The 23611-nt window shown below is 35.2% G+C and overlaps 3 protein-coding genes and 1 pseudogene across 4 annotated transcripts; 3 read left to right on the forward strand and 1 right to left on the reverse strand.

Annotated features, from left to right (window-relative positions):
• Positions 1-315: 315 nt before the first annotated feature.
• On the forward strand, positions 316-11206 carry LOC113043098 (mitochondrial glutamate carrier 1-like). Of its 2 annotated transcripts, XM_026202247.1 has the most exons (11): positions 316-528; positions 674-842; positions 1954-2094; positions 2209-2331; positions 3131-3186; positions 3321-3411; positions 4085-4200; positions 4408-4594; positions 6351-6520; positions 8757-8832; positions 8941-11206. In XM_026202247.1, exons 3-11 carry the CDS (start codon positions 2075-2077, stop codon positions 9080-9082), a joined length of 981 nt encoding a protein of 326 aa, XP_026058032.1. In that variant the 5' UTR covers positions 316-528; positions 674-842; positions 1954-2074; the 3' UTR covers positions 9083-11206. The 2 variants fall into 2 exon arrangements, with proteins under 2 accessions (XP_026058032.1, XP_026058031.1); XM_026202246.1 differs by lacking the exon at positions 674-842.
• Positions 11207-11751: 545 nt separating this feature from the next.
• On the reverse strand, positions 11752-14237 carry LOC113043099 (V-type proton ATPase subunit E 1-like). The gene is made up of 9 exons (XM_026202248.1): positions 14048-14237; positions 13339-13404; positions 13147-13256; positions 13013-13079; positions 12822-12911; positions 12534-12602; positions 12337-12431; positions 12161-12248; positions 11752-12064 (listed from the first exon to the last, which is right to left on the reverse strand). Exons 1-9 carry the CDS (start codon positions 14078-14080, stop codon positions 12002-12004), a joined length of 681 nt encoding a protein of 226 aa, XP_026058033.1. The 5' UTR covers positions 14081-14237; the 3' UTR covers positions 11752-12001.
• An 81-nt stretch (positions 14238-14318) lies between these two features.
• LOC113043093 (carboxypeptidase A2-like) lies at positions 14319-18293 on the forward strand (annotated as a pseudogene).
• Positions 18294-19055: 762 nt separating this feature from the next.
• On the forward strand, positions 19056-23478 carry LOC113043092 (carboxypeptidase A2-like). Its single transcript, XM_026202242.1, has 11 exons — positions 19056-19422; positions 19514-19598; positions 19700-19834; positions 19975-20073; positions 20165-20266; positions 20345-20446; positions 21087-21206; positions 21321-21417; positions 21493-21692; positions 21794-21878; positions 22349-23478. The coding sequence occupies exons 1-11, from the start codon at positions 19358-19360 to the stop codon at positions 22534-22536; spliced, it is 1278 nt and encodes a 425-aa protein (XP_026058027.1). The 5' UTR covers positions 19056-19357; the 3' UTR covers positions 22537-23478.
• Positions 23479-23611: the final 133 nt, after the last annotated feature.

Below are 23611 nucleotides of genomic sequence, written 5' to 3' on the forward strand. Positions count from 1 at the left end.
GTCTGTCTGTCTGTCTGTCTGTCTGTATGTCTGTCTGTCTGTTTTATTAAATATTAATAGTAATAATAATAATATTTTCATAATTATTAAATAGCCCTTAGTCTACATTTATATTGTTTAGAATTTTTGTTAAATTATTTGTTAATGTATCATAAGATATACTTTATATTTTTATGTTTACAAGAACCTCATGTGAATATTTAAAAAAATGTTGTTCCCAAACAGTAGCATATGCTCAGATGAAGTTGTGTAATGCAATGTGCATGCTTCTGTTTGTGTGTATATGTGTGAATGTGTGTCAAGTTTCATTAGTGGAAAGCTGTTCATTCCCTGTCTATGTCACTGGGAGTCGCCACAAGAGGGAGGGACTTAAGCACCGAGGGACAATGCTTGTGTTTGTGCAACGGCCCCCGAGAGGCGGCGGGCTCTGTTGGATCTCTTGTGCCTGACTACGGCTGCTGCACATATTGTCAGCGTGCAGAGGGGGAAGCGGACCACTTGATCCGACTGGTCAATGCACTGACAGAGGTAAGAACATGATAATCATTCTCTCAAACTTGGGAATTGGTAAAATAAGTAAGCTTGCGAGAAGGGGGGTCTGTTTGAGGTAGTTGTGCAAAGTCTTAGTAAGGGAGTGCTCAGGGACAAATCTCACTTGTCTGTGTTTTGGCAGTGGAAGGGTTTGAATAGAGCAGGGTTGAAAAAAAGTAGTGCTGAAGAGAAAGGCATGCTCAGAATGCTACTGGCTTCAGAAAAGACAGAGCGAGAGGAAGAGAGATGGACATTGAAAAGGGAGGATGTGAGTATGCCGGAGGAAAAGAGAGAATGGAACCCCAAATGAGGTGAGAGTTAATGGAAACATACAGTAGAGTAAGGTTATGAGAGGGGGACTTTAGGACAAGCAAGGGAAAAGAGAAAGAAGTAAAAAAAAGTGACACAATAAAAACATTTAACATTTAATCATTTAGCCGAAAAAGTGTAAAGAAATAGTGCAATTTGCAGTAATGACTTTAGTTCAAAACTGTTTTAAACTTCATATTCATTTTTGTAATTGTTATGTTTGCAGTTTATGACACCTTATTAATTGTGAGAATATTTAAGTGATTAAATATTGTAACACTTTACAATAAGGTTTCATTTACTAAAAATATTATTTAACATGAACTACCAATCAAAAATACTAATACTTATCAAAAGTTGTATATGTTAATATAATTTAATGGAACCAAAATACCATTAACTAACCATGAACAGTTGTATTTTTATTATCTAATGTTAACTGGGATATAAATGATAATAAATTAAATCATAATAATGAACACTGTAACCAATGTACTGTTCATTGTTAGTTCATGTAAGTCAATGCAGTAACCGACATTAACTACTAAAAGCTTTTTATAAAGCGTTACTTTAAATCTTTTTTTTAATCACAGGAGATTTCCTTTCTTGTGTAAATTTTCACCTGAAAAATTATGAATGAAAAAACAAGTGTCAACTACTCAAAGTTTATAATGCTTTACATTCATCTTCTCTAGAAAACTACAATCACTGATATACCGAAATTAGATTTTCTATAAGATATCTATATTTGGATCTTCTTTAACAAATGTTGTTGATACTGTGTTGAAGAACAGGAAATCATGTTGATAAGTCCCTCACCTGTTAGCGCTCTTCTCAAGATTAATTCAAGAGGTCACAACCTCTTTAGCAGCAAGATTAGAAAGACTTTAGAAAGGAGGATGTTCTCTGTTTGTGCACCATATAAAAGTACTATACAGACAGTAAAATCAGTGATTATGCAAGCAATAGAAAGTCTTTTTTTATTGCAGAACTTTATTCTAATAAGTCATTCTGGAATCACAGCTATCCCGCCCGAACTTGTATTTTTTACTTTTTTTTTTTTTTGGTTAACAGCAAGTTCCAAAGTGATTATTATTTTTTTTTTTACCAAAGAGAGGCTGTAAAGGTTGGCACATCGTGCCAGAAGGCTGGCCGATAAGTCGCGGACGGTTTGTGTGACACTTTTGCAGCAGAGAGAGAAGAATTGGAGAAAATCATTTAAAGTTTGGCCAAAATGGCCGAGAAGAAAGTGAGGTAAATTTTCCACTTCCTCTAAAATTTGAGATCCATTTAAGCTGTTATATCGACATGTTTTTGTGTGTGGTTTTTGTCCTGCATGTGTGTGTGTTTGTGTTCTGGTGTTCACAGTCTCCCTGCTAAGCTGATTAATGGGGGTGTGGCTGGACTGGTGGGCGTGACCTGCGTGTTTCCCATTGATCTCGCCAAGACCCGCCTCCAAAACCAGCAGGGTGCTCATGTTTATAGTGGAATGTGAGTTCAACATCTTTATGAGGTCCAATAACTATCCCCCACTTTGTTTTGGCGTCCTATGATTTTGAAGGTACAGTTTAAAAATAAAGGTTCTTAAGTGTAATCTGTGGTTGCATTAAGATCCTTTAAACTTCCATGAAATTTTACATTGCACTAAAAGTTTTTAAAAACATTTCTAAATCTAAAAAACAACTGCTTATGGTTTCACTAAAATAAAGTGAATGGCGAAAGCAGCATGTGAGAGTGATTTACTCTTGGCGGAGGACTTTTTACTAGTTGACTCAGAAGATGCAAAACAACTTGAGTCGCATACTTTTGCATCTTTGATCTGTTTACGCTCCCAAAAATTTTTTCATCCCTTTTTAAGTAGCTTGCACTAAGATATCTTTATGCATGTGTGATCACATTGAGATGAAGAGAAGTACTCTCTGTAGTGATGGTGCGTAAGGAACTCTTTTCTTCTTTGTACACTTATGTAACAAGCTAAATACCCAAGTGGTTTGTGGGCAAGAGACAGACTGCTATGTTTTCAGCTCTTTCTTTCGCACATAACTAACTCCTCTAAGAATTCTTTGTGAATGTCTAATTTGGCTGTTCATTATACACAAACATAGAGAACATTTCGGATTCGCTGTTTAAGAGATTTATTCTGGTTGTTAAATTACATTCATATGGAATAAAACATAATGTATTTGTTAGGGATATTTTATAATGAATAGTGATTTCATTACATTTCAATTTGCATATTTTACAACCAGATTGCATTAACCATTTCGAACATTTCTGTCTTGTTATGAAGGCTGGACTGTTTGGCAAAGACGATCAAAATGGAGGGCTACTTTGGCATGTACCGGGGTATGAACTTTCTCTTCTTGTCTCAAAATGAACAGTGTTATTTCAAACATTAATAGTTTTAATTATTTACATGTTCTGGGATATTTTGCGTACGTTTATGTTCTCAGAATTTCACTTTACTGTGTTTTTCTCAGGTGCAGCTGTGAATCTTACACTGGTCACTCCGGAGAAAGCCATTAAACTGGCTGCCAATGATGTCTTCAGACAGAAGCTCTCCAAAGATGGGTAACCACCACTTTTTAACCATTTATGAAAGCATTTCATTACAGTTTGGAATATAAAGTTATAAACCTGCATGACTTTCATTTACTATAGAACACAAAATGGCTCTGGTTGCACTTTGTTTTTCATTCACTAAAAAAATTTGCACACTTTGAGTTTTTGATTTACCAAAAAGAATCGGCAAACTAGAGTCTGGTTGTGCTGTATGTTACTGATTCACTGAAATGAATCAGCTCATTAGAGTCATATGTTCAGGAATCTGACTTCTCTTTGCTGTGCTGTATTTTGTATTTCCCTAAATTGAATTAGAGTCCCATTAGAGTCATTTTTTTAGAAATTGAACCTCACAGGTTGCACTGTATGTTTCTGATTCAATAAAATAAATTGTCTAATTAGAGTAAATACTTTGAGTGACGGGACTGGTTGCTGGATGTTTCTCATCTGCTGAAAAGAACTGGCTCAGTAGAGTTTGGAATCAATAGTTGTTTTAGAAAACAGTGCAGGCAGCTGTTTTAATATGGTTCTTAACAAAGACCTTAGAAAACATCATCTATAAGCTATTCCACAGAGGCATCTGGGTCACCAGCTGACTAATCTAAGCAATTATTTATTTGGTGTATGCAATAATGATCATTCTCTCATTCGTCCCATCTGTCATTGTATCGGTCACCCACAGAAAATTAGCTCTGTGGGGGGAAATCCTTGCGGGCTGTGGAGCCGGAACCTGTCAGGTGGTAGTCACCACCCCCATGGAAATGCTAAAAATACAACTGCAGGATGCTGGAAGGTTGGGTAAGTGTGTTTATTATGCTCCCGTGAGTGTTGTCCAAGGTATGTAGGTCTCTATCTTAGGATGCCTTACTAAGTACAAAGGTTAGCCAGAAATAAGCTGTTTGAGTAGAATGGTGTCCACCGAACTGCAGTTCCAGTGTCATTACACCACAAGATAAAATATATTGAAGATATGAGTTGTAACTTCTCCACCTTTGTCTTCACAAGCTGCTCAGCGGACTGTCGCTGCCCCTGCCTCTACCGCTGGTCCGACCCCCTCGCTGGTGGCCTCTCGGGCAGCACAGCCGGGCACCAACGCCCGTCCTCAACCTTCAGCGACCCGTATCACCCTAGAGCTACTGAAGACTCGAGGCCTCGGGGGGCTTTATAAGGGAGCAGGTGCTACTTTGATGAGGTAACAGACAATCAGCCATATAACCAACAGGAATATGGACTATAAGGAATGTTTTTGATGTTTTCAAGGCGTATACTTCACTTACAAGTGAAAAAACTTACATCATTTACTCCACCAAACTTGCATGACTTTGTTTCTACAGTGGAACATAAAATGTTTAATTTTTAACATATTGGTAATGGAGCTTTCAAGGTAAAGAAAGAAACCAAAAGCACTGTGAAAGTAATTCGCAGGACTCATGTGCTTCCTTTGAAGCAATACAAATCATCATTTAGTCATGAATAGACTCTATTTGAAATTGTGATTCATTAAAATATTTCCCTCCAGTAAGCCTTTACAACTTGTTCACTGAATCAGCTAGAATTAAAGAATTGAATCAGTCTGATTTGTACACAAATCATTAAAATTGGTTGTGTGAACTAGATCAATAAATTAAGTGCAAATATCAGTGATCAAATCCAAAGATCAAATCAGATCCAAGTCTGGATTAAATGAAATTTGTGATCATCTTTCTTTGCTGTATGTTTGTGTAAAGTGAAACCACTCCTTGAATGAGGAAAAAAATGGACTTGATTTTATTCATAGGGAACTGATTCAAATGAATTGACAGAAGTAATGTTGTGTATGGATGAATCATTTATAATAAACAATGCAATATTGCATTAAAATAAAATACAAAAAAAAAATTGAGTGGTTCTGATTGGCTGGGTATATTTTTGTTACTCACAAGTTGAAAAAATAGCTCTGAAGTGTTTCCATTGAAATCTTTCCTGTGTGTCACAGTCATTATAATTATGAATGGAACTTTATCATTTTAATTATCGTCCTTGGTGTGAATCGGCCTTAATTCTTGAATCAGACATACCTACTAAAGACTTTAATAGAATAACAACTTAGGTTTTAGTTTGTTCATTGTTTAGTTTGTTTTATTATATGACTAAGGATATAGTGCATGAGTTAATGGACCGTTTTATGAATTTAGGGTCTTTGAGAGCCCAATCATCATACACTTACATCATATAGTAACAGAAACAAAGGAATTCTTTGAAAAGGTCACCTTTTACGTTTCATAGAAGAAAGGAACTCATAAAGATTTGGACCATATGACACCCTTATAAATAATAACAGAATTTGCTTACAGCTAACATAGCTTTGTTATTTGACCTAAAAGGATAGTTCACCTTCAGTTGCTGGTCCCCATTGACTTCCATAGTATGGAGAAAAAACAAACAAACAATGTAAGTCAATGGGGGCCAAATGAAGGTGAACTATCCCCTATCCATTTATTATTTGGTAAAATAACTAAGCCATATTAGCTGATCAGTATCTCGATCTTTTGCAAACCTTCAGTGACGTCTTAACTAACTTGTAACAAAAGGATGAATATACGTCACATGACCTTTCACCTTTACCACCTCCCACACAAATAAACCCACTCACCTATCCTTGAGCCCTCCCCGGCAGCCTGTGATGTAATCCCAGCTGAACTGATGTAAGCTGCCAGCTGTCAGTTCTGATCTGTTATTCATCGCTTCTAATTAACCGGAGGCGGAATTCTCTTCTTAATGGCATTCTAATCAGAACCCAGTCTGTTGTCTCTAGGCCTACACAGCCTAAATTTTATTTCTACTCTCACACTTTCATGTTTTACATTTACAGACTAAAACTAATCAGACACCGCGATCAGTCACGACTCATCAATAACGTCCTGCAGCTATGTCTACATTCTGTGGCTCTGTTTCTGTTCTCTGTGCAGGGACGTCCCGTTCTCCATGATCTACTTCCCGCTGTTTGCCAACCTCAACGCCGTGGGCCGCACTAATGATTGCCATAGCAGCCCCCAGGAGCGGGCCCCCTTCCTGCAGTCTTTCGTGGCTGGCTGCACGGCCGGCTCAGTGGCAGCAGTAGCTGTCACTCCCATGGACGGTGAGATGCAGGCAAGAGAGGAGTAGAGGAACACGGTTTGCTCTCTCTCCTTTGGAAATGTTTGCAATAAATGACTTCCAAGCCTGTAAAAATCATGCGCTGCTGGGAAACTGTTGGGTGTTCACAGACAGTTGTTATGGTTTTTATATGGCTAACAGACACTAAATAAATATATATTTTTTGAATATATATATATATATATATATATATATATGTATATATATGTAATTATATAATATATATAGTATATCATATACAGTAGTCAACATTTGAAGTGGAACAAAAAAGTTAATCAAAGTTGCCCTAGGACAGGAACGGGTATTGTTTTGGTTTTAGGACAACTTTGAAGGTTTTGATCCACTTGAAATGTTGACTACTACTGTATATAAAGTTTATTATATTGTATTATGAATCCAAACTTGCCTACTGCATATATATATTTATGGTTCTCATTAGTAGCTAGTAACATTAGAAAAAAACAGAGTGACGATTGCATTTAATAAGTGTTATTTTATAATTATAGTTATTTAATATTCTTTAGTTACTAGTATATTCATCAATATATGTATTTTATATAATATTTTGTTTGTGAATATTTTGAGTTTGATTTTTGTATTTTCAGTTTTCAATTTAATTTGAGTTTATGTTAAAGTAATTTGTGCTTTTGTAATTTTTATTCAGTTTATTTTATATGTACATTTAGCTTTATTTTTTTTTTATTTAGGTATTTAATAACTTCAACTTTTTTAATTTATTTCAGTTAGTTTCTTACGTAAGTTTCTTACCTAATCTTTATTATTTTATAAGTATTATATATTAATATTATTTTATTTTATTTCAGCCTTATTTCAATTAACACATTTCTTTATATAGTTTTAGGTTTTTTTTAGGTTTTTAAAAAAAACTTAACAGATGTATCCACAAATAGTTACTTATATATCATTTTTGTACATCTATAGTCTTTTGCTCAAGTACTCAAAAATGTATAACATTTAAGATTACTTCTAGTAATGAAGCTTAATCAAATGAATCCCTTAAAAATATTTTTTTTGTGGTGAATTAGGAGTACATTTTTACCTAACTCCCTAACTAGGTCACTCCCAGCCTTTCAATAAAGGCACAGAATGAGTCCTTTGTTTCTGAGTGATTAATTAGTGAAGTCTTTGTGCTGTGGTAGAGTCCTGCTGTGATGTGTAGACTTAAACACTTCATTTGCTTTGAAGAACCTGCAAAGTCTGCTTTTCTATTCAGAAAGTGTACTGTTTATAGGTTGTCTCTACATCTATTTCGTCAGATAGATAATTCTTTGTCACCTAAAACATCAGTGAAGGGTACAGAAGGATTATTTGGACAGTGGAAACACTGGCAGTTGCTTCAGTGTCTCTATTTGAAGATTTGGCACTACTGTCTGCCACATTACATTGTTTAGAAGCTCATAAATAGAATACAGGAAACCTATCACCCAGTTTTTTATCACTTAATTAGACTTTTGTTACTTTTTTAAGGGGATCATACAACATGACCGACACTAATTAAAGCTCATGTTCTTGAAGCCCTTATGCAGAAACATCTAATTAATGTTTAACTTACATTTAAAAAAAACAGCAGCTTCAAAATTAGAAAAAAGAGTTTTGTTCTATTTTTGGAAATTTTAAACATTCCCCAAGGGAACCTATATACAGTAGCAATGTTGATTATTATGCTGAATCATGCTGCAACAAGCTGAATATGGACAAAAATTTTTTAATACTTTAATCAGATTTCCTACATGTGGCTTCAGAGAATTTTGTCAGAGAACGTTTTTCTTTTTTTATATTAACTGCACTGCATTTAAGAATAATACATAAAAAAAATAACAAAATGATATTGTTTTAGAGAATGTAGGGAACATATGACAACAACATTATGAATATATTTCAGTTGATGGCAGCCAATTGACCTCCATATTTTTCCCCCTCTACACTATGGAATTCAATGGCTAACATCAAATTCTTTTAAGTAAATGACAGAATTGTAATCTTTGGATAAATCATCCCTTCAAAAGAATTTCTAAATAGTTTGTTCTTTAAAAAAAAAAAAAAAAAAAAAAACAGTTCTTTTGAAGTGATCTGTTTAAAATATTAAAATTCTTGGAAATGAATCATACTAACTGCTGTGCAGGTGCAAATTTGGGGAATCAGATCTTAAAAATCATAAAATGTTAATTTATGTATCTATTAATATTTATAATTTTCAGTTATAAAGACCCGTCTGCAGACCTTACAGAAGGGGGAAGGAGAGGACTCCTACAGAGGCATCCTCGACTGCGTACGGTAAGCTTTATATTTGCATGTATTGATTCTTATAGGGTAAGACTATACAGTTTCCATATTCATGTATCATGTTATTTAAATGAAATAACTCCTCTTTTTTTCCCATAGGCGTGTTATAAAACGAGAAGGACCATCTGCATTTCTTAAAGGGGCAGCGTGTCGAGCTTTGGTCATCGCTCCGCTCTTTGGCATCGCTCAGGGCGTGTATTTCCTGGGCATCGGCGAGCACGTGCTGGGGCTGCTGGGATAGTGGCAGGTGACGTTACCTCAGTCATCATACACTCGGTACTGTTCCTACATGGGCCAAGGTATGAAGATGAGAGATGAAGGAAGACGTGGCTAAAAGAAGATCAAATGATGATAAAAGAAGCTACCCGACTGTATTTGCGATGAGGTTAATATGGAGGGAATTTCACATTACTAACCAAAGGAGGTTCAGACACTTTGGGAGAAGAGAGGAAGGTTATGTAACGTTAACATAAAAGCCTATATTGCACACTAACCATGTTTAAGTACCCAAAAACAGGGTTCTTTAGGTAAGACAGGGTCCTGTTCTGACTAATCTGGAAGGTTTTTTTGTCCAATTAATATTGTTTTTATGTCTTTAAAGTCCATAGCTACAATCAGTTTTAAGCCAACGTGATTCGTGATAATCAATTTAACGGTTGTGAACAAGGTCGATGTGTATTTAAAAAAGGCTTGAAGCCCATTTTCACCAAGGAATAAAAAACAATGATAATTGTAATTTTTTATCATATGATTCAGAATTTTTTCCTTGCAATTCTAAGAAAGAAAAGTCAGAATTTCGCTCAGAATTTTGAGTTTACGTCTCACAATTCTGTTTTGTTTTTCCCCGCCACCAAATAAAATTTTTAAAAAGGTAATTGTGTGTTTATCACAGTTGTGAGGAACAGCCTTGCAACTCTTTACATCTCACAATTCTGACAACAATCCATGTTTTTGTCTCACAATTATAAGTTTATATCTTGCACTTTTGACTTTTTCTCTGAATTCTGAGTTTACATCTCACAATTTTTCGCCACCAAATGAAAAAATAAAAAAGATAATTTGATTGTTTCTCACAATTCTGAGTTTAAATCTTGCGGTTCTGTTTATATCTCTTAATTCTGCCTTTTTCCTCAATTCTGATTTTAAATCTCAAAATTGGGACTTTTTTTCTCTGAATTCAGAGTTTACATTTCGCACTGTTTTTTTTTTACACCATTGGAAAAAATTTTTATTGCGGCTGTTTCTCACAATTCTGACTATTTATTTTGTTTATATCTCACAATTATGCTTAGAGTTCTGACTTAACAGCTGAATTGTGAATTGTTTTTTATTTATTTTTTCATAGAAGTCTGTTTTCACATCTCAGAATTGGGACTTTTTTCTCTGAATTCTGAGTTTACATTTCACAATTAATTTTTTTTTTCCCACCACCGAATAAATAAAAAAGGTAATTTATCTCAGAATTTTGAGTTTGTCTCACAATTGCAAGAAAAAAGTGTGAATTAAGACATGAATTCAGAATTGCCAGAAGAAAAAAAATCCCAATTATTAGATTTCTATTATTCTGTGGCAAAAATGGGCTTCCATAGAGAGGAGACGTGAATCAAAGAGAGGATATCTGTATAATCTAAATCAATGTTTTGGCTTTCTTCTGCTGATAACCACCATTTAAACAGCAAAAATGAGCAGAAACTGGGTTTAGCGTTTGCCGACCTATTCTGGCAGCTGCTTTAATTCTCGTCTCTCAGTAAATCTCAGTCTCTACTTGTGAAGAAACTGCTGGACACTGCAGCGGAGGCCTTGTCTTTCTATTACATGTTCCTCTGCGGGTCAAAATTCCTTGTAGGTAATATAATGTTGACCTAATATTTTTTAACGCTTCTTTAAATGATTTTGTTGAGTGCACAGTAAATTAAAAATCCAACAAAGCCTTATCTTTCCCACTCGAGTTTTTCAATGAAAAAGAACTAAATATAAGTACCAGTGGCTTCTTATGTAGAGAACTGATTTTGCTGGAGTTTTGTTTTTTCACATTCGGTAGAAAAAGGTACAGGGAAAAATGGAGAAATTAGATCTTGAATAGTTTAATTATGAGTGTACTTCTGTAAAAAGAAACAACAAAAGCAGACAAATGCAAGATATTTCTGTTTCAAGTACAGTATTTTAATAATACAGAGAAAGAGATATTTTTTAAACATGTGTAGTGTCATATACCTGAAAGACAAGACTTGATTTCTGCGAAAAATAAATATCTCAGAGGTATATTCATATGTTATACTAAATAACTGTAATGAACAACATTCAATCGGTATTAAATATGCACGACTGATACAGGCCTCTTTGTTTATTAAATCACTGAAGAGTTTTTGTATTTGAAAGTTTCTTGAAAACATGATCAGAAGTCATTTGATTATGCAAAACATTGTTTGTGCACCACAACTGATGCTAATTTGCATCTCGTGTATTTGAATTCCATAAAAGGCAGAGTAATTTTAATGTTTGAGGTATATCTAGCATCTGTCAGATATCTGACTCGATGCAACCAACAAGCAATGTTTTGTTTATATTGTAATGGGCACAGAAATGTTTAAAATATAAATAAAATATCTCTGATTTATTCCTCTGTACTATGATGCAGTTGTACTACAAATGAAAACACACAAACAAGCACAGAGGCATCCATATTTTTTAAAGACTGAATGAGGGTTTCCCCTTTCCAGGGAAAGGCTGCTAGCTTAGCTAATGGCATTCAAAGCAAAAACAATGTCAATTCCTTAAGAGTGCTTAAAGCCTTTTGTTCAAACAGGCTGAGATAAGATATCAGGTGTCCACTTTCACTACAGATGACATGATTAACAGAAAGCACTAAATAAACACTCAAAGGAGAGGTATAAGGTAACATAAGCACACTTGATAAGCCTTTAATTTTAAACCACTTTCTTCGGCTTGTTTTTTTTTTTTTTTTTAAGAAAAACACACAAAAGAAAAAGAAAGCAAATTATTACTGAAACATGATCAGTTGAATTTCCTGACTTGCAACAGAAACTGACCTTAAAAAAAAAAAAAATAACGTCCCATCAAACATTTTTGTCACTTTATCAGGGCTCTTGAATTTCACCATTCTCCGAAAAACCACTAAAGCGCATTTAGTACCAGAGCATTAGTCCATAAACTTGCGGTTTTGGTTGGCACCAAACAGTTGCACTCTGATCTCAGGCATCATCTGTGAAAACAGACAAGCCAAAATATGAGGACCTGAACAAAACAAACAGCTTTACTCCGGTTTCTTCCTGTTCTACAATGTGAATGGATTCTCTACCTGCTGCGCTAGAAGGTCCAGTCTGCTCTCCAGTGTGTTGGACACCTTGATTTTGCCATCAGCGTTATAGACCTCAACACCTCCTGAGCTGAGGATACCAAGCATGAACAGTTAACACATCTAATTATGTAGAAATAAGCCTTTTTAAACAAAACTGAATATAAAAGGGATCTTACATGTTAGGGGACAGGAAGTTGTTTTCGTCGATGCGCACTTCAATATTACTCTTTACTGTGTCTTTGTAGATGGGGATGTTTTTCTTAACAGCAGCCTATCATGAACAGGTATATCAACCTCTTTAAAAATGGAAAAGGTTTGTATAGTTCATATGCATGAATATGATGTTAACAGACTGACGGTAAATATAGCTCACCTGCACCATCGCTACATCTTCCTTTCTGCACCGAACTATAACCTTGGGCTCCAACAGCTGGTAAAATCCCTGCCAAGGTAAAAAGAAAAGGTAATAAAACAGTTATTAATAAAAAAATATAATATAATTGTTTTAGCATCATTACTCCAGTCCTCAGAAATCAATTTATTTATTTATCTGCTGTATGTAGGAAACGGTTATGCTGCTTAATATTTTTTGCAACCTGTGCTACTTTAAGAATAAAAAGTTCAAAAGAACAGTATTTATTAAAAGAGGAAATCAGCTGACCTGTAACACCAGCCCCTCCAGCAGTGCTGGGTACTCATTTGGGTTTTTGGCAATGTTGGCCAGCCGTTGTTGTGCTTCATTAAGGAGATCCTGCAAGGACAAATCACATGAGGAAGACGAAGGTGAGACTTCTTGCAATTACATAGAAGTATAAACTATGGAACTGTGTCAAAATTAAATAATCATCATACCTTAATCATGTCATCACGCGCTTTGAGTACCTTCAGTCTGGCCTGGTTCATCAAATTTGACATCTGACTGTGGATTTGAATGGAGACATTATTAAATAATCTCCTGTTACTCATTTAAAGAACTTAAAACTCACATTTTCTTCTGCTGTTCAATCTGTTTCTCTTTTTTCTCATAGTACTCCATTATCTTCAACCTCTGAGTCTGTACCAGTCGTCCTTTTTCGATATTAAACTCTTCTTCTGCCTGCAAGCCGTAAGACACACGATGCTCTAGACAAATTCATACCATATTCATGCATTTCTGCCAATCAATGCATTTACTTTACCTTTGCATCTATTTCTTCTGCCTTCTCATTGGCTTCCTGCTCAATAAAGGCCATCATGTGTTTGATCTGGAGAGATGCAAGGAGATCGTTGTCAATAAAAGAGCAAAGCAAGGTGAAAATACAATGTAAGTGTTTCCAAGCCCCTCGGATCCTCCATTGAGATGATGTAATAAAACAAAAGGCGAAGAGGGTAGATAGTGATGGGGAAATAAGACTGAAAATGTTGCATCAGTGCTGTTGGGAAAGTCCATGGATGTGTGTGGGACAACTGAAGGACAGAGATGTCCTCTTATGGATTCATAATACCAAGCATTGAACGCCCACAAAAATATTAATTAATGCAATCTAGATTTAAAATGGTGCCTTTGTCCTTCTAAAAGTGAATGGAATATAAAGAGATGTCACGCTACAACACAATAAATAAAAATATCATAATTCATTTTATTTATATACGCCTTTCAAAACACTTAACATATAATCCTATGATTAAAGCTGATTTTAAATAACACGTTTTAAAACGTGATTTAAAAGTAATGATACAATCCCTTTCAAATAATAATAAAAAAAAGTTTATGACATTTATCTAAATATAAGTGCAGCGTATTTGTGACTTACAACAGACATTTTTATAACTTACACTATCTGATCTGAAATATAATGGTTATTAAATAAACTCTAAACTTAGTTTATGAACTTCTGGTTTTCTTACCTGTTTCTGTACGGCGGCATCGCTGAGCGCCATGGCTACGATCTTAAGAGAGATTTATCAAAGGAAATATTTAAGACTTACTTACTAAACTAAACGATCAACTACTTTGTTTATATTACTAAAATCTGCAGGACTAAACTACAGTTCCGCCAAGCTTAATCTGGGAGGGGTCACGTGATTGGGATCACGTGATTGGAAGCCTAGCGTCTGAGTTAAGGCCCCGCCTATTTATCGTTTTCTTGTTTGAGCTTTGACTTCATGAGCTTTGATCTTTTGACTTTATGACTTACTGTGTGCGGTAGGTTGTTAATTCTTTAAAAAGTTATAATTGTTAACAACTTTTATTAGACAAAAGGCAATTTTCTCAATTGGAAACCCTGTTGTACCACATGCTATGTCTACTAGTACCCTACTGAATTACTTTTTTAAAGGCTAGCGTTTGATTTTCATTGTTTGCACATTTAAAAAATTGGTTAAATTCAAGTAATGCTAAATATATCTAACTTTAAGTAAATTAGCGGATAAGTTACCCAGATAATCTCTCATCTTGACCTTTCGGCCTTGACATGAGCAGCTCTGAAGACTAGTATGTTTCACTCTTGCTTTATACACGCTGTAAAGTGGATTTCATGTGAGTTTAAAATTTTCTTTGTCCCTCTTCCTATATTTTCACTGAGAAACACAAAGCAATGCACACCTGGAGCAGATACACATACAAAAGTTGGCTGCATCAGGTGACAAAAGTCACATTAAGCTGCATCAGCACTGATATTACTGAGAACTCAACATATGTCGATGAGTGTATAAGAGCTGCTCTAAATGAAAGAGACCAGTGGTGATAATTCCCAGAAAAGGAGAACATGAGACTCTATCTAGCAATCTTTGCACTCTTGGCAGCAGTTCATTGCGAGGAGCTCATTAATGGGTAATTTCAGATACTTTTTTTATTCTTTTATGACTTATTACCATATCTACCTTGTTTCTTGTTTGTAATGTGATTTTTTTTCTTTTTTAATAGAGATAAAGTTTTCAGAATCCATGCAGAATCTGAAAGCCACATTCATGCTTTGAAGGAGCTAGAAAGGGACGTGGATTCTGGGGTACCTGTTAAATGCCTGCCGTGACATGTTTTAATTTTAACTTGATCATATATGTGCAATATGACCTGGAAATCTCTCAGATTGTGGAATATGTATTATGTGATCCTCTAGCTGGATTTCTGGACTCATGCCGTCTCTACTGAGCAGCCTGTTGACATCCGTGTGCCTCACTCCAGACTGTATGCTGTCAAGGACTTCCTCAAGAAAAACAACATCCCTTTCACTGTCATAATCAACAATGTGCAAGTGAGTTATTTATGGAAATCGATACACAAAATAACATTATTAGCTTAAAATAAAATGATCAGCGATTCATTTTAATCCTATGCATTTCAATAGTTGTGATTTTTCAGTAATGCATCACTTTTTCTGTGTCTCAGGAACTTTTGGTCAGAGAGAGAGAAGAAATGGTTCGCAATGCAGAAGTGGAACACCAGACAAAGAGCTTCAACTTTGCTGCTTATCATGACCTGGAGACTGTAAGTACATCGACTGACTTTTGCAAAAATCCATGTACAAACATATTTATAATCCTAACAAAACATCTGAATTTCTTTTTATTCCTTTCAGATTTACAAGTTTATGGACACCCTTGTTGCAAGTCACTCTAACTTGATCTCTAAAGTGAATATTGGCAGCACTTATGAGGACCGTCCTATGTATGTCTTGAAGGTAAACAGATGATATGATTAAAAACTGGGATATCTTCATACCACTTCCTGATTTGTTATGTATTTACACTGCACCCAGTTCAGCACTGGTGGAGAGAAAAGACCTGCGATCTGGATTGATGCTGGAATGCATGCGAGGGAGTGGATTTCTCACGCTACTGCAGTGTGGCTCGCTGACAGAGTGAGTGAGACTGGTGGAAAATTCTAGCTTTAGACGTTGTTTTAGTCTGTTTGTTATAGTTCATTCAGAGCTGTTATCTTATTTTTCTTTTCTTCCAAGAAAAGACGATTTTTGCCAGCACATTTAGTTTTTGCAGTTCACTTGCTATTATAGATGAGCTCCATTAAAAAATAAAAAATAAAAAATCAGCAACACTGTTTAAGATGCCAACTGTCAGGTAAAAGGTTCATTAATTAAAGGATGCTTAGAGATTCTTTTTTAGCAAGATTTGATTAAATTTTTTTATTTTAATGGTACATGCAGTAACAAGATATTTTGTTATTTAATATTTCATTTATTTTGACATTTTCCAGAAAGAGAGCTCATGTGCAGCCGCAATGAACTGTTATTAAGTTTTATGAACTTTTATGTACATTTTTAAATTTATTATTATCTTTTTAACATTCTGAACTTTTTGACTCTGTAGATTGCCACAGACTTTAAGGAAAACCGTGCCCCTGTGCCCAGCATCCTCAGTAAAATGGATATTTACTTGATGATTGTGGCCAATCCTGATGGATATGTCTTTACTCACCGCTCTCCCAATGTAAGCTGCCATTCACTAGTTTACTTATAAAGCACAAATAAATATTTAGAAGCATTTTATAAGCTTTTGTGATTGCATATATGTGTAATTAATATTACCATAGGAGTTTTACCGTTTGTGGCGTAAGAACCGGTCTGCGACCTCTAACCCCAAATGCAACGGTGTCGACCTCAACAGAAACTGGGATGCTGAATTTAGTGGTAAATAAAAAAGGTTTTTCCTCTTTCCTCCAACAGATCCGAATTACTTTGCTTTATTAAATGTGTCTACATTTTCTCCAGGTCCTGGAGCAAGCGATGACCCCTGCGCTGAAGACTACCGTGGTCCTTTTGCTCAATCTGAGATTGAAGTGCAAAACATTGCAGATTTGATTATGAACCACGGCAACTTCAAATCCTTCATGACCCTTCACTCTTACAAGCAGCTCTTAATGTATCCGTATGGCTACAGTGGCAACGATGCTCCAGACCGGAACTGAACTGGTAAAAAATCTACTCCAATAAACGTTCTTGGCTTTCTGAACCTTGTCTGTTTTATGATCTGACAGTGATATTTTTGTGTGTTTTTTCTAGCATGATGTGGCCACACAGGCAAGCAGAGCCCTCAATTCCTGGCATGGCACCATTTATAAAGTTGGAAGCATCTTCCACATTATTGGTAAGTGGATTTGTTTTAACCACTTACCAAGTCATGTAATATCACATTTAAAAGTATATGTTACAAAAGAGCATTTTGCAGTAATCAGAATAATTTTTTCTTCAAGGGATTTTAATAATCTAAACAATTTTAATAGTTCTAAAAAATCTTTAGGGTTCTTCGGATGTCGGATGAAAAGGTTCCATAGATATTAAAGGTTCTTCACAGAACTATTAATGCCAGTGAAGAACCTTTGTTTTTATTTGTCTGTGTTCTAAACTATGCATTGTTTTGTCATTGGTTTACATTACACTAAATACATTTTAGTAAAAAAATTTGCATTCATTGACCATATTCGGCAAGATTTATGATCATCATAATCATGATTATAATCCATTCATTTTTTCTCATTCAAACTCTATTTAGCTACAGCCTGTTATCCACTTTGGTTTTAAAATTATTTGTCAAAATAAAACCGTAAAGCATGCTTAATTAGACAACAGTGTGCTTTATTAATCAATACTTACTGAAGCATTCAAGATCTTGAAAACCTTTTCCATGCAAAACAACAAGTAAAGCACATTCACACTCGGACAGAATGGTACAAAAGTTGGCGGTACTCTTTCAAATGGTACTAGTATGTACTTAAACAGAAGAGTTTACTTGAACATGAGCATGTAACAGTTTAATCAACCTCAGGCCGTTGAAGATGTTGATGAGTTTGTTACTTCGTCGCTTTGTTAATGGTAGAATGTGTTGATTTGAAAAATCAATTTGCTTGAAAAGACTTAATAGTTTTTAAAAAGTGGTCTCAGTTTTTCAAAATGCATGTTTTTTTCAGAGCCAGCTAGTGGTGCAAGTGTTGACTGGGCGTACCAACGTGGCATCAAATACTCTTTTGCTTTTGAGTTGCGTGACACTGGTGAATATGGATTCCTCCTGCCTGCTGACCAGATTGTTTCCACTGCAAGGGAGACGTGGTATGCTCTCAGATACATTATGCAATATGTTTGTGATCACCCTTACTGAGCGAAATGTCATGAAACTTCAATAAAGATCTCAGAGAATGCTAGAAATGTGTCATTTGATATATTGCGCTTCAGCATTGTCCAAAATGCCTTGATCCAGTTTTGACAGAGGTCAGAATTTCTATCCAGTCCTTTATCTTTATTCACCATGCAAACAAATTCTTCAAATACATTTTGTAATGGTTAGTGTTTAAATTTCTGCAATAATTTATAGCAGTTTACATAATTTTTTTTTTTTAAATCAGTATTTTTGGGTCAAATTTGCTGTTTTGTCTTGTTCAACCTCAACAGTCTTTTTGGCAACCCTTAGAAAGGTTGGCTATACGTGTGTTTTTATGTTCAGCCAGTCCCTCATTGTCTCTGTATGTCGCCCGCCCATAGAGTAGGGTTTACCATCGAGAGGTCTAGCATACTTTCATCAGCATTTTAAAGTGTCATAGTTATCAGGAAGTGGTTGTGTCTCAGCTGACACCGTTAGTACAGAAGGAAAAAAGAGATATACAGACCATTTCCATACCCAGTTAACTTTCCCAATTTATTCCAATTAATCGAGCCTGATGTGGATTAATTTGTTTCAAACGTGTTAATGAATAACACTGAATGACTGAGAAAGACAGAGTTTTCTTTTTGAATTGAGGTTTTTCTGGTCCCTTATCCCAATTTTGTTTGTATATCTTTCCATTTATTAAATTATTCTCTTTTGTGTATTTGTGAACCAAGTAATGGGTCTCCCCATCCCTCATTTGTCATGGAATTGGTCATTTCTATGTAACCTGATGTAACAGATCCCTCCCTATAGGGAAAGGATCCAAGTGTTAATTTCCTTTTGACCAACCAGCACACACAATCACACACACACACACATATAATTTTATTTTATTTTTTTACACAATGGAAAGGGCCTCACACTTTTCAGTTGACTTTACAACTCAGGCCTCAACCTAGAGTAGTTCTCTGAATATATTAAAGGAAGTCCAAGGGTGTTACTTAAGTATGCAAGTCATCATATGGTTAGAAGAGCTGTAAAAGGATAAAACTTCAATGGCTTCTGAGTGTCAAAGAGCTGCTTTACATTAAAGAGACCTACAGTAGAGATAATTCCCAGAACATGAGACTCTATCTCGCAGTCTTTGCGCTCTTGGCAGCAGTTCACTGCGAGGAGCTCTTTAATGGGTAAGTTCAGATACTTTTCCTTTTTTATGACTTATTATAATAGCCTTGTTTCTTGTTTGTAATGCCTAATTGTCTTTTTTTTCTTTCTTAGTACAGACCAGGTTCTCAGAATTAATGCAGAATCTAAAAACCACATTCAGATTTTGAAAAAGCTGGAAAGGGACGTGGATTCTGGGGTATCTGTTAAATCCCTACTTCAACTTTCATTTGATCGTATATGTGCAATATGACCTGGAAATCTCTCAGATTGTGGAATATGTATTATGTGATCCTCTAGCTGGATTTCTGGACTCATGCCGTCTCTACTGAGCAGCCTGTTGACATCCGTGTGCCTCACTCCAGACTGTATGCTCTCAAGGACTTCCTCAAGAAAAACAACATCCCTTTCACTGTCATAATCAACAATGTGCAAGTGAGTTATTTATGGAAATCTATACACAAAATAGCATTATTAGCTTTGCGCAATTGTAGAATTATCAGCGATTCATTATAATCCTATGCATTTCAATAGTTGTGATTTTTCAGTAATACATCACTTTTTCTGTGTCTCAGGAACTTTTGGTCAGAGAGAGAGAAGAAATGGTTCGCAATGCAGAAGTGGAACGCCAGACAAAGAGCTTCAACTTTGCTGCTTATCATGACCTGGAGACTGTAAGTACATCGACTGACTTTTGCAAAAATCCACATACAACCATATTTATAATCCTAACAAAACATCTGAATTTCTTTTTATTCCTTTCAGATTTACAAGTTTATGGACACCCTTGTTGCAAGTCACTCTAACTTGATCTCTAAAGTGAATATTGGCAGCACTTTTGAGGACCGTCCTATGTATGTCTTGAAGGTAAACAGATGATATGATTAAAAACTGGGATATCTACATACCACTGCCTGATTTGTTTTATATTTACACTGCACCCAGTTCAGCACTGGTGGAGAGAAAAGACCTGCGATCTGGATTGATGCTGGAATGCATGCGAGGGAGTGGATTTCTCACGCTACTGCAGTGTGGCTCGCTGACAGAGTGAGTGAGACTGGTGGAAAATTCTAGCTTTAGACGTTCTTTCAGATTTTTTGTCAGTACAACCAGAGCTGTTTTCTTGTTTCATTTTACTATTGTGGTAAATATAAGAGAGAAAGACTATATTTTTCTTTTCTGATGGAAAAGATTCATATTGTAGATCACATGCCATTGCACATTAACTCAATTTTTTTTTATAGATGTCTATTATTAGGAAAATGTTCCTTAGTAATTAAATGGATGCTAAGAGATTCTTTTTTAGCAAGATTCTTTTTCCCTTTTATGCACTTTTCTTTCTTCTAATTTTCAGCAAATAGCTACTACCAGTGAACTTTTACCAAAATATTTTATTATTTTTTTTTTTAAATATTTAGTTTAATTTATTTTATTTTAAGTAAAGGCAGCTTGTGCAGCAGCAATGAACTCTGAAACTAGTTTATAGTAGCATTCGTGACTGTTTGGTGTGTGAACATTGGGCCAATGTGCTGACAAATCAAGTACAGAGTAACAAGTTGCTAAAATAGTCTCAAGAAAATGACAAATTCAGCCAAATCTGAAAGAAGAAAAAACAGTTCCTCTGAGGTCATTGAATAAAATAAAGCTATAAACCAGTCTTAACATTCTGAACTTTCTGACTCTGTAGATTGCCACAGACTTTAAGAAAAACCGTGCCCCTGTGCCCAGTATTCTCAGTAAAATGGATATTTACTTGCTGATTGTGGCCAATCCTGATGGATATGTCTTCACCCACCTCTCTTTCAGTGTAAGCAGCCATTCACTGGTTTGCCTAAAGCACAAATAAATGTTTATAAACATTTTATAAGCTCTTAATATTGCATATATTGATAAAGATTATTACTAATTAACATTACCTCAGCCCATTAACCGTTTCTGGCGTAAGAATCGGTCTGCGACTTCTAGCCGCAAATGCAACGGTGTAGACCTCAACAGAAACTGGGATGCTGAATTTGGTGGTAAATATTCCTTTTCTTTTGTTGCAACAGATCCGAATAACTTCGCTTTATTAAATGTGTCTACATTTTCTCCAGGTCCTGGAGCAAGCGATGACCCCTGCGCTGAATACTACCGTGGTCCTTTTGCGCAATCTGAGTTTGAAGTGAAAAACATTGCAAAATTCATCACGAGCCACAGCAACTTCAAATCCTTCATGACCCTTCACTCTTACATGCAGCTCTTAATGTATCCGTATGGCTACATCGGCATAGATGCTCTTGACTGGCCGGAACTGGTAAAAATAATCTACTCCCATAAACCTCTCTAGTCTTCTTCTGGATCTTGTCTGTTTATGATCTCACAGTGATATTTTTTTGTGTGTGTTTTTTTTTCTAGCATGATGTGGCCACAAAGGCAAAAATAGCCCTCTATTCCTTGCATGGCACCGTTTATAAAGTTGGAAGCATCTTCCACAAGATTGGTAAGTAGATTATGGAAGTGGTTATATTTTACCAAGACATGGAATTTCATATATTTAACAATATAGATAGTTTTTGCATCATGTTTTCGATGCCATAGAAGAGGTTTTTCAGAGAATCAGTGAACACTACACCAAATACATTTTAGTACAAATTGCATTCAGTGAACAAATTCCGAGTCCATAATCCATAACTCTTCAAAGCAAATTTTAATTTAGGGTAAACTATTCCCAATTTAGGGGTAAATAAGATACATAGATGTACCTTTTGCCACTCCAGTGACAGCTTTTGTATATTTTTTTTTTTGAAAAATAGTGCCTTAAAATGTTTGATTTACAGATCATATTTTAAAAGCCATATGCTACACATTAACTGTGTGCCATTCTTGTTTTGTAAAACTGTTGTGATATCTATTGTAATATCCAGGAATTAAAAGTTGTCTCATCATTGAAAAATTCACATTTCATTTCAGATCAAGCTAATGGTGCAAGTCTTGACTGGGCTTATCTACGTGGCATCAAATACTCTTTTGCTTTTGATTTGCGTGACACTGGTGAATATGGATTCCTCCTGCCTGCCGACCAGATCGTCCCCACTGCAAAGGAGACGTGGTTTGCTCTCAAATACCTTATGAAATATGTTTGTGATCACCCTTACTGAGAGAAATGTACTAATACATCAGAAGAGGTCCCACAGGATATATGATATGAAACGTGTGTCGTTTCAGATATGACGCTTCAGTGTTTTCCAAATAACTCCGTTTTGATAGAGTTCTGTTACATCCCAAATCCCATCTATTTTTGTTGCAATTTTCTCATGTCCATTTTGTGATTGTCAGTGTTCATGTTTATAAAATAACTCTTATGGCAGTTTATGTATTTGTTTAAAATAATAATAATAATAATTTTGGGTCAAATATTTAGCAATTTGTCTTGTGCAACTTGAACAAACTTGTTTTAAGCACAGTTTAAACACAAAATAAAATATCCCTGATTTATATGTGATGTCTAAATCTATAAAAGACTAACAAACAATATGCCCAGTAGGTTGATGCACCGAACGATGCAAGAAAAAAGGGGTAAAAAAAATCATTTCAAATTTCCATTTTTTCCTTTAAAGGATAGCAGTAAGCAACTGAATTATAACTAGCATTGTTTGAAAATGCTAAAGAAAAATGTATTCACACATAAAAATAAAAAAACACATACTTTTAAGACAGAAGCATTTTTTGACATTCTTTGAGGTTTTTTATGTCTTGAAACCTTCATTAATTCATGATGTGTTGTTTTTCCCATACTCTCTAATTCTAAATCCAGTTGAGCAGTTCTTCTCCTCCTGATTTTTGACAACAATCACACGGACATTTTGATACCACAACTATTTTGATAATAAAATCTAGTGTATGCTGTACATTATTCTGCAACAAATTGAAGGTTCAAAGCCTGAGCATGTGTGGTTCTTGCAGTACTTTAAGACACAATGATTTGTGTTTTGCAAATCCAGCAACTTTTTTTGTGTTTTTAACCACTCATGAAATGACCGGTGCTGGGTAAAGTTACTTTTAAAAGTAATGCATTACAATATTGAGTTATTCCCTAAAAAACGAATTTTGTTACTTAGTTACTTTTTATGGAACGTAATGTGTTACATTGCTTGTTTGTTTTTAATATAAAAATATATTTTGCAAATGTAAAAGCCCTTTTCACAACAGAAGTGAAAGGAATGTGCCTCAGGC

The sequence above is a fragment of the Carassius auratus genome, chromosome 25 (assembly GCF_003368295.1).
Source record: "Carassius auratus strain Wakin chromosome 25, ASM336829v1, whole genome shotgun sequence".
Lineage (NCBI taxonomy): Eukaryota > Metazoa > Chordata > Actinopteri > Cypriniformes > Cyprinidae > Carassius > Carassius auratus.